The sequence below is a fragment of the Manis javanica genome, chromosome 3 (assembly GCF_040802235.1).
Source record: "Manis javanica isolate MJ-LG chromosome 3, MJ_LKY, whole genome shotgun sequence".
NCBI classification, from domain to species: domain Eukaryota; kingdom Metazoa; phylum Chordata; class Mammalia; order Pholidota; family Manidae; genus Manis; species Manis javanica.
Genome location: NC_133158.1, coordinates 6,850,911 through 6,867,118, shown reverse-complemented (window position 1 = coordinate 6,867,118; position 16,208 = coordinate 6,850,911). Strand labels below are relative to the sequence as shown.

General features: G+C 34.8%; 1 protein-coding gene across 6 annotated transcripts in view; it reads left to right on the top strand.

Annotated features, from left to right (window-relative positions):
* The window catches only part of DNAH12 (dynein axonemal heavy chain 12), a 150,242-nt gene that overhangs the window by 19,269 nt on the left and 114,765 nt on the right, over positions 1-16,208 (top strand). For all 6 annotated transcript variants that reach the window (XR_012128899.1, XM_037019334.2, XM_037019335.2 and 3 more), the window contains 6 exons: positions 456-644; positions 1,180-1,336; positions 2,000-2,091; positions 5,725-5,903; positions 8,482-8,617; positions 15,271-15,396. Coding sequence is in view for 5 of the 6 variants with exons in the window: in XM_037019334.2 (XP_036875229.2) it covers positions 456-644; positions 1,180-1,336; positions 2,000-2,091; positions 5,725-5,903; positions 8,482-8,617; positions 15,271-15,396 (879 nt within the window). In the remaining variant the exon portion in view is untranslated. The remainder of the gene's footprint in view (positions 1-455; positions 645-1,179; positions 1,337-1,999; positions 2,092-5,724; positions 5,904-8,481; positions 8,618-15,270; positions 15,397-16,208) is intronic.

The window sequence follows — 16,208 nt, the reverse complement described above, 5'->3', positions numbered from 1 at the left end:
TGGATTATAGAATTCTTGAATGTTTAACAACTGGCCCTTGGGACAGTAGGAGCTAGCTCTAGGACGACACCACTCTGACTCACCCATAGCTCACTGTGATTCACCTGTGATACCCTCTGCCTTCAGTGCCAGGCCTCCCCTCTCCTCAGAGTTCTCCATGTTGTTTGGTCTTCTGGAATGTGTTCAGGGACAGAGTGAATAAAGAATGTGGGAGATTCTGAATTGCCATTTTAAGATTGTTGGTATTCTATAAAAAAAATTGGTTTGCATATATTGTGTAGTTTTAGATTACATTTATTAGACACATACTGTATCAAATAAAGGTAATTTTCAGGACTAAATAGATTGATGGAATGACTTAATTGTAGACAATATTTCACTGATTTTAGTTAAAGGTTAAACTTTCCAAATAATTTGTACTTTCCAAAATAATAGTAATGTATGGTATCATACAGCTAAAGGATTTCTTAAGGAGAACTATAGAAGGTTTTGTGAAACTCTTTGACCAAAAAGATCAGCGAGGGCTGCCAATATTTAAGATGGAACTGACATTTGATGATGATAAAATGGAATTTTATCCTACCTTTCAAGATTTGGAAGATTCTGTTTCGGGTTTGGTTGAACAAATCACTGAAGCTCTACAGGTATTACTTCCTCCTTCTCCACAGGGTTTCTTTACATGGGCCTTTTGAAAAGTTTAAATTGAGTTAAAGCTCTAATATGTACATAAAGCGTAACGCTGTTTTATTTGCATTCTGCAAGTTATCTTACAACATGCTTTCACTTTGAGAAAGTCTCCTGGCTGGAGATGACATTTTTCTTCTTAGAACTTTTATTGTAGTTACGAATTGATATTTTTGTGCACTTCCCATTTTCCCTATTGAGTTGTGAACTTCTTAAGGATGAGACCTCAGTCATGTTTGTTCTGTTTTCGAGTGTAATCACTTAGACATCATAGTTATTAAATAAATATTTGTTGAATCATACATAGGAAACTAACCCAACCTAAGTTTTATATTAGACTATAAACTGTTCAATTTTAAATAATTATTTTGCACGTTTTCTTTTCTCAGACCATTAAAATCTGAAAAGAATGTTTAAAAATATAGTATAAGGTCTACCTATAGACCAATTTGCACAGATATTTATTTCATGACTTATCATTTTTATTTATGTTAGAATGTCCAAACAATACCCTCTTGGCTGTCAGGAACTTCAACAACTGTAAATATCGACACGGAAGTTCCAAAACACGTGATAGAATGGGCTCTTACTACACTAAAGATGGCAGTACATCAAAACCTAGAAGGCGCAAGAAAACATCATGAGACATATGGTACACATGACATACATAATATTACAACTTCTTTGATTAAAGAATGCTGTTTTATTTTTACCAGAATGTGGTCACGTAATTTGATTGTCTGGGGCTGTCATGGAAGAGCAGGGAAATCCAGAAGCGAGCATAGGCATGGCTTTTGGCAGAGTCAAGGATCAATCCCAAGAAACTTGAATTCAGTTATATGGTCCAAAGGGGAGATGTTAACTGGAGCAGGATGATAAAGCCAAAAGGTAGAAAGAAGTGATGTGGAGTAAGGGGAGAGCTAAATTGAGGGTGAAAGTAAGGTCATTTGTAAGAAAGTTTTGAAGAGCCTACAGCTCAATTTTCTGGTCTCCTTAAGTGTGGATGGGGTCAAGATAGGTGGTTGTTATTTACCAAAGCCTTTTATTAACTGCCTTATCTGTAACCTCCAAGTTGTTTTAAGATCATTACCTACCCTATTATCTTTATTTTTAAGGGTCTGTGTTTAACTTGGTTTGCTGGTTAACTATTTTATTTCATTTTATTTTAGTCTAGCTATTCCTACTAATGTACATTAATACTCTATTAATAATGCCTAATTGAATAGTCTATTTCATTCCATGACCATATTTTTAAAAAGCACTTGATCTTTTTTAAAAGGTGTCATTAGATTTAAATTAGATTATTAATTTTTAGTTGAAAAGTATAATTGGCTCCTTGATGGGACTGCAGTTGAGCTGATAGAGACTTTTCAAGCAGAAGATCATACTTTTGATGAATACACAGAGGTAAGTGGCAATTCTGTTTTTCACTAATGCTTTGAATTTCTTTTCAAATTTAGGATCTTTTTATTCCAGAAAATAAATGCTTCAATTAAAGTTAATAGAATTTTTTATTTGGAGCATCATTTTGGTAAAGTTAAAGGTTCACTTCATAATCTCTTTAGCTATTCATTACTCATTCATTGATTCAACAAAAATTTCTCATCACATTCAGACACCTAGCAAGATTTTGGTGACTCAAAAATAAATAATGCCTAAACATTGTCCTTAGGAGCTTATATTTGGCCCAGAAGCCAGACATAGACATAACAACTATAATATGTTGAGATAAGTACTGGAACAGACGTGGACAAAATGTTGGGGAAGCAGAGAAAAGCGGGAATGATTTCTTTGGTTTGGAGAATTGGTGAAAGTTTCTTGAAGAAGTGAAAGGCAAGCTAGGCTTTGAAATAGATGTTTATTGGTAGAGAACAGAGGGAATGTAATATGGACAAAGGCCAAAAGCACTTAGAGATGTTCAGAGAATGTCAAATAAACCAAAAACAGCTGAAGAATAGGTAACACGGAGAGTGTATATGGCAGATCTAAAATATGAAGCTGGAGCCACATAGGAAAATCTTTGGGTACCTTTGCCAAGTTTGTATTTTGTTTTGAAGTTTTTTAATCATGAAAGTAATATACTTGGATTAGAAATGTATGTGTGTATACATATATATATATATATATATTTTTTTTTTAAAGAAAGCAAGGGAGAGGCTTTTATTTAGAGATAAAGCGATAGGACAGAGCTCCCGGCACACGCCAGGAAGGGACAAGAGTCTTTGTCTGGGCCTTTGCCTCGGGTTTTACATCTTATTTTTATTTATTTCTTTTTTCTTTTTTAAAATTTTTAAATTTTATTTATTTATTTATTTATTAAGGTATCATTGATATTCACTCTTATGAAGGTTTCACATGAAAAACATTATGGTTACTACATTCACCTATATTATCAAGTCCCTCCCATACCCTGTTGAAGTCACTGTCTATTACTGCAGAGATGCACTCAGAAAAAAAAGCTTATGTTTATATTCAGGAGATTTTTGCCTATGTTGTCTTCTAAGAGTTTTATGGATTCATGACTTACATTCAGGTCTTTGATCCATTTTGAGTTTACTTGTGTATGGGGTTAGACAGTAATCCAGTTTCATTCTCTTGCATGCAGCTGTCCAGTTTTGCCAACACCAGTTTTTGAAGAGGCTGTCATTTCCCCATTGTATGTCCATAGCTCCTTTATCGTATATTAATTGACCATATATGGTTGGGTTTATATCTGGGTTCTCTAGTCTGTTCCATTGGTCTATTGTTCTGTTCTTGTGTGAGTACCAAATTGTCTTGATTATTGTGGCTTTGTAGTAGAGCTTGAAGATGGGGAGAGTAATCCCCCCAGCTTTATTCTTCCTTCTCAGGATTGCTTTGGCTATTCGGGGTCTTTTGTGGTTCCATATGAATTTTAGAATGATATTTGATATAGTTCATTGAAGAATGTCATAGGTAATTTGATAGGGTAGATTGCTTTAGGCAGGATGGCCATTTTGTCAATATTAATTCTTCCTATTCATGAGCACAGGATGTATTTCCATTTATTGGTGTCTTCTTTAATTTCTCTCATGAGTGTCTTGCAGTTTTCAGGGTATAGGTCTTTCATCTCCTTGGTTAGGTTTATTCCTACGTATTTTATTCTTTTTGATGCAATTGTGAATGGAGTTGTTTTCCTGATTTCTCTTTCTGCTAGTTAATCATTAGTATATAGGATTAAAAACATATTTATGAGTATTAGAAACCTAATTATGGCAGCAGTAGGGAAAAAAACAATTGAATGAGAAGAGGTTTCTATCTTCTGAAGGGTCTTTGTTCTGTTTACTTAAAACCAGTCTTCTGTTTCTAATTCTTTTCCCTTTCTATTGATTGTTTTGATTTTATTCTTAATATACAACTTAGAAATTTTTATTTTTCCAACATTTTGTTACAAAAATTTTAATCATATAGAGAAGTTGGAAGAATTTTATGAAGAGCACCACCTAGATTCTAATATTTAGCTATATGTGCTTGATCACATATTTGTTCATCAAATTATCCCTTTTTCCATCCTCGATTAATTTCAAGAATTAATAAGTTTTAAAAATCAACTTTAGTGGGGTATAGCTTATGTAGAATAACATACACCCATTTTAATTCATACAGTGAGATGAGTTGTGACAAATTTAAGCAACCCTGAAACCACCCCCAGAATCAGGTATAGAACATTTCCACCAGCTCAGAAAGTTCCCTTGATTCCCATCCTGGTCAAGTCTCCCCAAACTCAACCTCAGGCGACTACCGCCATGCTTTCTGTTACTGTAGATTTTTCTGGTGTTTCATATAAATGGAATCATGTACTCATGTTCTTTTGTGTCTGGTTTCTTTTATTAGTGCATAGTTTTTGAGATATTTTCTGTGTTATTGTGTGTATCAGTATGAACTACTTCCTTTTATAGCTGAGTAGTTTCCCACGGTATGGACAGATGATCTGTTTATCTATTCATGTTGATAAGGACATTTGGGTTGTTTCCAGTTTCAGGCTGTTATCAATAAAGTTGCCTTGCTCTTCCGCATATAGTCTTTTTGTCAGCATATGCTGTCATTTCTCTTCCTAGGAGTTGGATCATTGGGTGATATGTAAAGTGTATTTCTAACTTCAGACACTGCTAAGTGTTTCCAAAGAAGTCATACCATTTACAATCTTGCCACCACCATATGAGAGTTCCAACTTTTCCAGATCTCTCAACCTTTGGGATTAACAGTCTTTTTAACTTTAGCCATTTTACTGGGTGTATGGTGGTATCTCACTAGTTTTAATTTGCATTTCCCTGATGACCAATGATGTTGAGCATCTTTTAATGTGTTATTTTCCATGTGTGTATCCTTCTAAAAGTGTCTGTTCTCCTAATTTGTATATCAAAAATTTTTCGTGTGTTCTTATTGTTCAATTATAATGGATTTATTTTAATGGGATATATTATTATAAAAACCTGCTATTAATAATTTCTAATGGATCTTTCTGTATTTTGGAGAAAAGTCCTTTATCTGAAATATATTTTGCAAACTTTATTGTATTTATTATACTTATATAATATTTATTGTATTTCAGTATGTGCCTTGACTTTTCATTTTTGTAACCATGTCTTTCAAGGAGCAGGCATTTAAAATTCTAATGAATTCCAGTCTGTCAGATTTTTTTTAAAGGTTCATTCTTTTTGTGTCTCATGTGAGAAGTGTTTGCCTACTCTGTGGTCACAAGGATTTGCTCCTGTGTTTCTGTCTAGAATTTTTTGGTTTTGACTTTTACATTTAGGTCTGTTACCCATCTGACATTAACTTTTCTATGTGATGTGGGATATGGGTCACAGCTCAGTTTTTTCCATGACGATATCCAGCTATTCCAGCATTATTTAATTTCCCCATTAAATTATCTTGGTATCTTTGTTGAAGCTCAATTGACTCTATCTTTGTAGGTCATTCATATTTTGTAATTAAGAATTTCACCATAATACAGTACTTGTAAAATGACTGATAAATTTGAAAACTAAGCAGCTTTTGTGTTACTTTTTGTTTTTTAAGTTCATAGGAAAATTTCTCAGTCTTGCCTCAGAAATAATGCTTCTGCCTCAGTGGGCTCATTTCCCCATGGTGCGTTTGGATTGCGAAGATTTGAAGACAGGCCTAATGAACAAAGCAAAAGCCTTTGCAAACACGCTATTGAATGACATAGCTCTAAAACACAGAAAAGAAAATGAGAGGTAAGTAGAATTCATTGTCCAACTCAGAGTTATCAGGCTACAAGAAATACTTTGCCAATAATAGCTCTCATTTAAAAGCAGAAGATGAAAATATAAGTACTTACAACTTTTTCTCCATACTTGCCTCCTAAGGAGGTTCCTTTTTGGTCCCACTGGTCTGGTTTCTTGTTGTTTGATTCTGTTTGAAACTAGTTTTGAGGCAACCCAGGATTTAAAAAAAAAAGAAATGGAAAAAAACCATTGTGTTTGGTTACAGGTTGCATGAAAATGGAAAGATTATAGTAGCCTTTCAATGATATTGGGAAGGTCTGGGATCATTTCTGATCCCCATCTTTACTTGTTGTGTCACTTAGCTTGTTTTTCTCATCTGTAAATGTAATAGAAGAAGGGAATACCTACTTTGCAAGGTAGCTATAAAATTAGATTCATAAACTAGTGTCCTGCTAGCTGATTGTATAGTACAGATGTGTTTTACTTTTCTCACATGTGTTTTATTTTGTTTAAACAAGCTTTGAATTTGCTATCAACATTTCAAAATTAGGAGATTTCACCCACCCAGGCACACACTCTTAAGATCTCTTAACTTTTCTCGAAAAAGTGCAAAGACCATGTCATGCTGGGACTGCAGTGGCCAGTGGAGCTGAGAAGCACTTTCCCTTTTAGACAGAGAACGTGCCTCTGGTTTGCTCACCCCGCTACTCAGGCAGCTCCTCATGCAGCTCATCTAACCCATCTGTTACCTGTCTGTCCCGCAGGAATTTTCGTTCGTAACTTCTACGAGAATTAAAACTAGTACATATAACGCACCTAGCACAGTACCTAGAACATGGTACTCAATAAGGGTTAGCTGGTATGTTTATTTTCGTGGAAGCAATATGAGAAAATTACGTGCTCTGGCATCCGAAAGACCTGGATATTAGTCCCAGCTCTGCCGTGAACTAGTTCTGTGACTCTGAGCAAGTTACTTAATTTTCCTGAGCCTTAATTTCCTGTCGTGGCAGCTATGAAAAATAATATCTTCCTTGCGGTACTAATGTTAGGATCACAGATAACATCTGTAAGATATCTAGCACTATGGTTGCCAGAGAATGGGCACCCGATAAAGGGAGGTGTCACGTCAATAAATATTTTTAAAAAAACTTAAAAAATACGACTGTCAAAGTCAAGTATTTGTCATGCATACTTTGTACAAACACAGAAATATCTCAAAGATGGTTAAGTATTCGACTATCCATTTCTAACAATCCCATCCAGGAAGACCAATGACAATGCCATAGATAATCCAAATATGATTTATGTCTAACATGACTTTTTCGGTATATATTTTTGTAGTGTCTGACCTTCCTGAAAAATTCTATTACTTTTCTAAAAATCTCTATTACTAACAAAATAGCTATGTCTTATTATAAACCCATGGCATAAGAACAGCTGAAAGTAGTCCCATTTTCTCTATCTAGTTCAATCTTTAATTCCTTCCTGTTTAAATCCCATAGTTGAGATAAATAACATCAAAAGGAGGAAATGGGCACCACTAAGTTCAGTACAATTTATCAAATAAATTAATAATCATTGGAGAGCGATTGTTTGCATCACAGTTTGGTTTAACCTCTGCCTGGGCCAGCTGGCTCTCAGTCGTTTTGTTTGCCTCCTTCCCTTTTGCTGCGATACCCTTCCCCAAGGACTCAAGAGTTGCTTTAGCAAGAAGGAAGCGCACCCAGTGTGATCATCTGTCTTCCTTGCATTCTTTTTAATGCATCACTCCTAAATTTGTGCTAATCAAGAATGAACTATCAAGCCCTACGTGATATGACTCCTGCTCACCTACCAACTTCATATTATGTCCTTCGCTTTGTGTTCATACTGGCCTGCTTGCCATTCCTAAAACAGGACAGGCTTTTTGCTTCTCAGGCCTCTGTCCCTGCTGTGTTTTCTTCTTGGAAGCTTTTTGCCTGATATTTGCATTGACTTACTTTCTTCTTCTCTCTTCTTGGATATCATTTCCCTAGAGAGGCCTGCCCGGGCTGCAAGACAGTGGCCCCTTTTCTACACACCACCATTCTTTATCCCTTTACCTTGCTTTGTTTTTCTTCTTAGCACTTTTACTACCTACCATTGTGCTATGTGTTTATGTGCTCTTGTCTCTCTCCTCAACTTGGATGTAAGCTTTGTGAGAGCAGGGACTTGACCTCTTTGCTGCTATCTCTAGTGCTTAGAATTTTGCTTAGCACATTTTATGTACTCAGTTATGTATGAAATGGATGAATAAGTATAATTATCCACATAATATAAGTGAAATACCTACAAGAGAGTTGAAGAGATCAGTAGAAAAAAATTTTAAATATACCATAATTTCTACATGAAAATGCTACTTTAATTTTATAGCTTTTATAGGTGTATGATATATGCTGGGTTACTTCAGATGAGCTACACTTATATAATCTAAGATATGTTAGTGAATTAACCAATGATTATTAGGACAGCATAGTTCCTATTTTGTGAGAATCATAATTGCACACAAACACTGTGTATGATACAGCTTTAATTACCACAGCTATAGTAAAGCAGGGTATTATGTCAGTATTTGCAGCGAATTTGAGACAATTAAAGAGCATGCATTAAAAGTCCCCGAGACAACAGAGGAGATGATGGACCTGATCGCTTATGTAGAAAAAGCCCGGACTACAGGAATTCAAGAGCTGGTTTTACGGATCAAGGTAAGAATCTTTTCATTCACATATTTTAAAGTTTTTTTTTTCATTGTGAAATATGATAAATATATTGCCCATGTACAAAAATATATAATTATGAAGTGACCACCTATGTTGCTACCACCCAGGTCAATAAATAGAATATTGGCAGTATTCCAGAAGCCCTTTGCTTATAACTTCCTGGTCATAACTATTTTTCTTCCTCCCTCCCCTAGAGGTTTCCACTTGATTTCAGCATAATCATATATTTTTTTCTATAGTCCCAGCAACTATGTGTGTATACTGAAACAGATAGGAAGGCGGCAGGGTGTAACTCCTGCCCAATTAGAGTAGGTGTGGTACAGGGTGCTTGAAATTGAAACAATGTAACAATTTATTCCCCATCAGGACCCAGTGGTGTAGCATAGCTCATTGCTCATAGTCTGGTAGGCCCATTAGCTTACAATAGAGTATCCGGGGAAACCTTCACAGACATAGGTTAAAATATAACTAGCATTCTGGCTGAATCTATAGAAAACTCCCACTGCAGTGGGCATAAAACCCTAGACACTGAGACCCCAAATGGCACCCTTGCCCCTCCCTGCACCTGTGGGGAGTTCATACTTTCTCTTATCTTGAATAAAGCTCTCCCACTGTATCTGAATAAAAACTCTCTGTAAATCTCCTGCCTTGTTCATTTACGAAGTTCATTCTTTGACTCCATGAACAAGAACCCCAACTTCAAAACAACATAGATTTTTAAAAAACCATCCCATATAGTTTCTACATTTAGTAGTATGCTTATGCTTTCCCCAGGACAAGATGACAGATACCTCTTTACCTAGATTGTTCTCAATTTCTTTGTTTAAAAATGTGAAATATAAAACAGACACCAAAAGTTGCATAAAACCTAAGTGGTACAATTTAAAATGTTATAAATACCCAGTGATTATCACCCAGGGATAGAAACAGAACCTTGCTAACACCCAAAAGCCCATCACAATTTCCTGTCTTTTTCTGGATATGAGCACTATCCTGACTTGTATGTAATCACTTCCTTGCTTTTCTTTATAGTTTTACTATCTTAATATGCATTCCTAATCAATATAGCTAATTGTCTCATTTTGATCTTCACATAAATAGAATCATAGCATTTCTATTCTTTTGCATCTTGTGAACATTAAAAAGTCATTGTTTCTTAGCTTTCTTTTCATTGTTGTCTTGTTTTCCATATTGTGTAACAATACAATAATTTATTACTTTACTGTTCTGCACATTTGGGTTGTTTCTACTTTTGCTATAAATAGCAATGCTACCGGGAACATTTCTGTATGTGTATTTTGGTGCACATATTCATGCATTTTTCCCAGTGCTATAAGATATACTTATTTTCACCTTCACCACCTAAAGCAAAACCTCTTTTCTAAAGTAGTTCCCATTTTATCCTCCTATCAGCAGTGTATAAGAATCGTATTGTTTTATACCCTTACCTATACTATTGTGAGATATTTTAAATTTTGCCAGCTTGTTGGGTGGAGGTCATTGTATTTTTAATTTGCATTTTCCTGAAAACAAATGTATTTGGCCACTTCAATGATCGTTTGGAATTCCTCTTTTGTGAAATGCAAGAAGATGACTTTTGCCCATTTTTCTTTTGAGTTGTGTGTCTTTTTCTTACTGATTTGTAATGGTTTTTTAAAAGTTGTGATAAAGTATACATAACAAAATTTACTGTTTTAGCTATTTTTAAGTATAGTAGTTTTGAATATATTAAGTATCCTTTCCTTCACTCTGTAATTTACTTCTTAATGGTGTTCTGATGAATGGAAGTTCTTAATTTTAATGCCATCAAATCGAGCAATTTTTCCGCTTATAGCTAAGTGCGTTCCATATCTTCTTTAAAAAATTCTTTCCTATCCAGAACCATCAAGCTTTTTTTCTAGTATCATTTCCTAGAAGCTGTTTAGTTTTGCCTTTCAGGTTTAGGATTCCAGTCTTCCTGGAATCTAATTTTTGTGAATGATTTTTGTGAATTTAATAATTTTTCCATATAGATCATCAGTTATGTATATATTGAAGAGACAGCCCCTTCCCCACGGCTCTGCAGTGCACCTCCATCACTTATTAAGTGTCCAGATAAGTACAGATCTGTTTTAAGACATACTGTTCTGTCGCGTTGGCTTTTTTGTCTATCTTTGTATCAGTACCACAGTGACTTAAACACAGCAGCCAAATTGTAGTGACAGTACTAAGTCCGGATAGCTGGTAGAGCAAGTTCTCCCACTCTTCTTCATCAAGTTCCTTGCTCGTTCTTGGCCCTTAGATATTTCATATAAATTTCACAGTCAACTTACCGCATTCTGTAAAATAACCTTTTGGAATTTTGACTGAGGTTGCCTCAAATTGATAATAAATTAGAGAATTAGCATCTTTCCAATATAAATTTTAGAATCAGTTTTTCATATTCCATAAAAATCTGTTGGAATTTTGATCAGGAATGCATTAGATGGATGGAGACAGTTGGCACATCAATTGGGAGTCTTCCAATTTGTGATATACCTTTTATTTATTTATCTCTTCTTTAACCTCTCTAAATATTATCTATTTATTTGTCTATTTATTTATTTATTTATTTATCTGTTTATCTATTTAGTTGTTTATTTATTTTATGTTGGTATCATTAATCTACAATTACATGAGGAACATTATGTTTACTAGGCTCCCCCCTTCACCAATTCCCCCCCACAAACCCCATTACAGTCACTGTCCATCAGTGTAGGAAGATGCTGTAGAGTCACTACTTATCTTCTCTGTGTTGAGCAGTCCTCCCCGTGCCTCTCCCCACATTATACATGCTAATCATAATGGCCCTTTCTTTTTCCCCCTCTTATCCTTCCCTTCCCACCCATCCTCCCCAGTCCCTTTCCCTTTGGTAACTGTTAGTCCATTCTTGGGTTCTGTGATTCTGCTGCTGTTTTGTTCTTTCAGTTTTTTCTTTGTTCTTATACTCCACAGATGAGTGAAATCATTTGGTACTTGTCTTTCTCCGCCTGGCTTATTTCACTGAGCATAATACCCTCTAGCTCCATCCATGTTGTTGCAAATGGTAGGATTTGTTTTCTTCTTATGGTTGAATAATATTCCATTGTGTATATGTACCACATCTTTATCCATTCATCTACTGATGGACACTTAGGTTACTTCCATTTCTTGGCTATTGTAAATAGTGCAGTGATAAACATAGGGGTTCATCTGTCTTTTTCAAACTTGGCTGCTGTATTCTTATGGGTAAATTCCTAGAAGTGGAATTCCTGGGCCAAATGGTATTTCTATTTTAAGCTATTTGAGGAACCTCTATATTGCTTTCCACAATGGTTGAACTAATTTACATTCCCACCAGCAGTGTAGGAGGGTTCCCCTTTCTCCGCAACCTCGCCAGCATTTGTTGTTTGTCTTTTGGATGGTAGCCATCCTTACTGGTGTGAGGTCATATCTCATTGTGGTTTTAATTTGCATTTCTCTGATGACTAGCGATGTGGAGCATCTTTTCATGTGTCTGTTGGCCATGTGAATCTCTTCTTTGGAGAAGTATCTGTTCAGCTTCTCTGCCCATTTTTTTATTTGGATTATTTGCTTTTTGTTTGTTGAGGTGCATAAGCTCTTTATATATTTTGAATGTCAACCCTTTATCAGATCTGTCATTTATGAATATATTCTCCTATACTGTAGGATACCTTTTTGTTCTATTGATTTTGTCCTTTGCTGTACAGAAGCTTTTCAGCTTGATATAGTCCCACTTGTTCAGTTTTGCTTTTGTTTCCCTTGCCCAGGGAGATATGTTCATGTAGAAGTCACTCATGTTTATGTCCAAGAGATTTTTGCCTATGTTTTTTCCAAGAGTTTTATGATTTCATGACTTACATTCAGATCTTTGATCCATTTCTAATTTACTTTTGTGTATGGGGTTAGACAGTGATCCAGTTTCATTCTCTTACATGTAGCTGTCCAGTTTTGCCAGCACCAACTGTTGAAGATGCTGTCATTTCCCCATTGTATGTCCATGGCTCCTTTATCATATATTAATTGACCATATATGTTTGGGTTAATGTCTGGAGTCCGTATTCTGTTCCACTGGTCTGTGGGTCTGTTCTTTTGCCGGTACCAAATTGTCTTGATTACTGTGGCTTTGTAGTAGAGCTTAAAGTTGGGGAGTGAGATCCCCCCCCACTTTATTCTTCCTTCTCAGGATTGCTTTGGCTATTCAGAGTCTTTGGTGTTTCCATATGAATTTTTGAACTATTTGTTCCAGTTCGTTGAAGAATGCTGTTGGTTATTTGATAGGGATTGCATTGAATCTGTAGATTGCTTTAGGCAGGATGGCCATTTTGACAATATTAATTTTTCCTAGCAAGAGCATGGGATGAGTTTCCATTTGTTAGTGTCCCCTTTAATTTCTCTTAAGAGTGACTTGTAGTTTTCAGGGTATAGATTTTTCACTTCATTGGTTATGTTTATTCCTAAGTATTTTATTCTTTTTGATGCAAGTGTGAATGGAATTGTTTTCCTGATTTCTCTTTCTTTTAGTTCATTATTAGTGTATAGGAAAGCCACAGATTTCTGTGTGTTAATTTCATATCCTGCAACTTTGTTGAATTCCAATATTAGTTCTAGTAGTTTTGGGGTGGAGTCTTTAGGGTTTTTTATGTACAATATCATGTCATCTGCAAATAGTGACAGTTTGACTTCTTCTTTACCAATATGGATGCCTTGTATTTCTTTGTTTTGTCTGATTGCCGTGGCTAGGACCTCCAGCACTATGTTGAATAACAGTGGGGAGAGTGGGCATCCCTGTCTTGTTCCCGATCTTAAAGGAAAAGCTTTCAGCTTCTCGCTGTTCAGTGTGATGTTGGCTGTGTGTTTATCATATATGGCCTTTATTATGTTGAACCTCTCTAAATATTTTATAATTTTCTCTGTAGAGGCTGTGCACATATTTTATTAGATATATTTTCAAGTACTTGATGTCTTTTAATGTTATATAAATTATATCTAAAATCATTAATTTCTGTGAAACTTGAATGCAGAAATATACTTAATTTATAAAAATAATTAATAGAGATTATTTTTTAAAACACTTAGATGTACATTAAAATTGAGCAAATACTACAGAGAGTTCCCATATTATATCCCTCCCCCCACCAGACATGCACATTCAATTTACTCATTACATCTTACATCTTACATTAGTATGGTACATTTGTTAGCATTAATAAACCAGTATCGACACATTACTAAAGTCCACAGTTTATTCAGATTTCCTGAGTTTTTACTTAATGCCTTTTATCTGTTCCAGGAACTCATCTAGGATACCATGTTTTGTCTAGTCCTGTGTCTTCTTAGGCTCCTCTTTGCTCTGACAGTTTCTCATATTTTCCTTGTTTTTGATGACCTTCACAATGTTGAGAAATAGTGGGCAGGTATATTGTAGGGTGACTCTCTGTTGAAATTTGTCTGATGTTTTTCTTAACGTTTAGACTAGAGTAGTGGGTTTTGGAAGGAGGATCACAAAGGTAACTTTTCATCACATCTTATCAAAGGTACCTATTATCAGTATGACTTATCACTATTGATGCTGACCTTGATTGCCTGGCTGATCTGCTCTTTTTCCTGTGCCTTTCATAATGTCCTATTTGGAAGAAAGTCACTGTATGCAACCTCTAATTAAGAATAGAGGTTATGCTTTTCCTCCTTTACTATGGAGTAGCTCCTTATTTATTTGGAATTTTGCATGAGAGATTGGTCTCTTCTCTCCCACTGGTTAATTTATTCATTAATTCATGTATGTCAGTATGGACTCATGCATATTAGGGCTATAATATAACATTTATTTTTATATACAAATTAATATCTATCATGAAAGTTAAAAAAATTTTTATGTTTAAAATTTTTATATTTTTAAATATCCCTTCTTAATTTTAATAGTTTATCTGAAGATTCTTTTGGAATGTCTACTTACACCATCATATAATAATGAGATAATGCAAATAATGACAGTTTTGGTTTTGTCCTCAACAAACACTACACATTCCCAAGGCCTTGTCTGTGTTCTTTGCCGCAGTGTACTGGTTAGGACCTACCTCTACCATAGTGTTCAATAGTGGTGTTCTTGATCCTAACCACAAATGGAAAGCTTTCAAGATTTCACTATTATGAATGACTTGCTTTAGTTTTTTTATAGGTACCTTTATCAGATTAGTAAGTTCTTTTCCATTAGGTTTTTTTTTACAAAAGTATTATGAATGGATGTTAAATTCTATCAAAATTTTTTTGTATCTGTTGAAATGATCATATGCTTTTTCTCATGAATCTATTAACAATCGATTACATGGATCAGTTTTTATTGTATTTCTGCATGCAACATAATATATATGTAATGCATTTTGTATATTATTTATACATACATCATATATATCACAAACCAGAAACCTTAAAGTAGCTTTTGCATCTGTATTTCACTTCTTAAAAATTACAGTTCTGCATATGGATAAGTGAAAGCTATAGGGGGGTAAAAATAATTTCAAATTGAAATTTGAAAGAGTGTTAGAAATTGTTGGCTCTTCTCTTTTTTACAGAGCTTAGTTTTTCAATATGGTATATTATATATGGAGTTTCTTTTGTAGGAATCCAAACGCCGAATGAGTTACTTTTTAGATGTTTTTCTATTTCCCCAAGAAGACTTAGCCTTAAATTCAGCTGCCCTTATGTGGCCTTGGAAAATTAATCCCATCTTTGATGAAAATGATGAGGTGAGTATATTTTTCCATACGTATTTTTGTATTCTGACATTTTAAGCATAATATTTATTTAATTTGCATACATACTTGTTATCTACCTTTAAAAAGCAACTTCATATCTTAATATGAGTTTGGGGCTGGCAGCATTTATGGCCCTGTAAACTTAAGACAGGCTATTAGGCTTGCTTCACCGAATCTGGTAAGAACTGGAACTGATACTGAGAAATCAGAACCATTATAAAAGTTAGTTAATAATAATAGTAAGCTCTGCACGAAGTGTTTTCCATTTATTAAATCCTTTAATACTCAGAGCAAACCCAGGTTCTCCTATTTCCCATTTCATAGGTGGGGAAAATGAGTCTCAGAGCAGTTCAGTAACTTGCCCAGTATTACAGAGATAAGAAGTAGCAGATTCAGGATTTTATATCAGACTGAAAATAGTTCAGGTTTTGAAAAAGTCCTAATATAAACCAGTTTCTCCTAAATTGGAAAGTGAGATGGTGTGGCAGTGAAAAGCAGGGGACCTCAATTGATTAACCAGTTCTAATACAGATTTTGACATTTGTGATTCTGTGACATTGGACATGCCTCTTAACCTCCATAAGCTGAAATATCTTCATCTCCAAAATGAGAATAATACCCATGGTAATGTAGGTAAGGTGTTTAATAATTCTTACCACATGGCCTGTACTCAATAAATGGTAGCTGTTATTATTATTATCCCAGAACCCATTAAATAAAGTATCTAATAATAAATAAGAATTATTACAGTCATGTTAGACACCTAGGAAATTATTTTCTGTGTGGTTTATTACTGTTTGCTT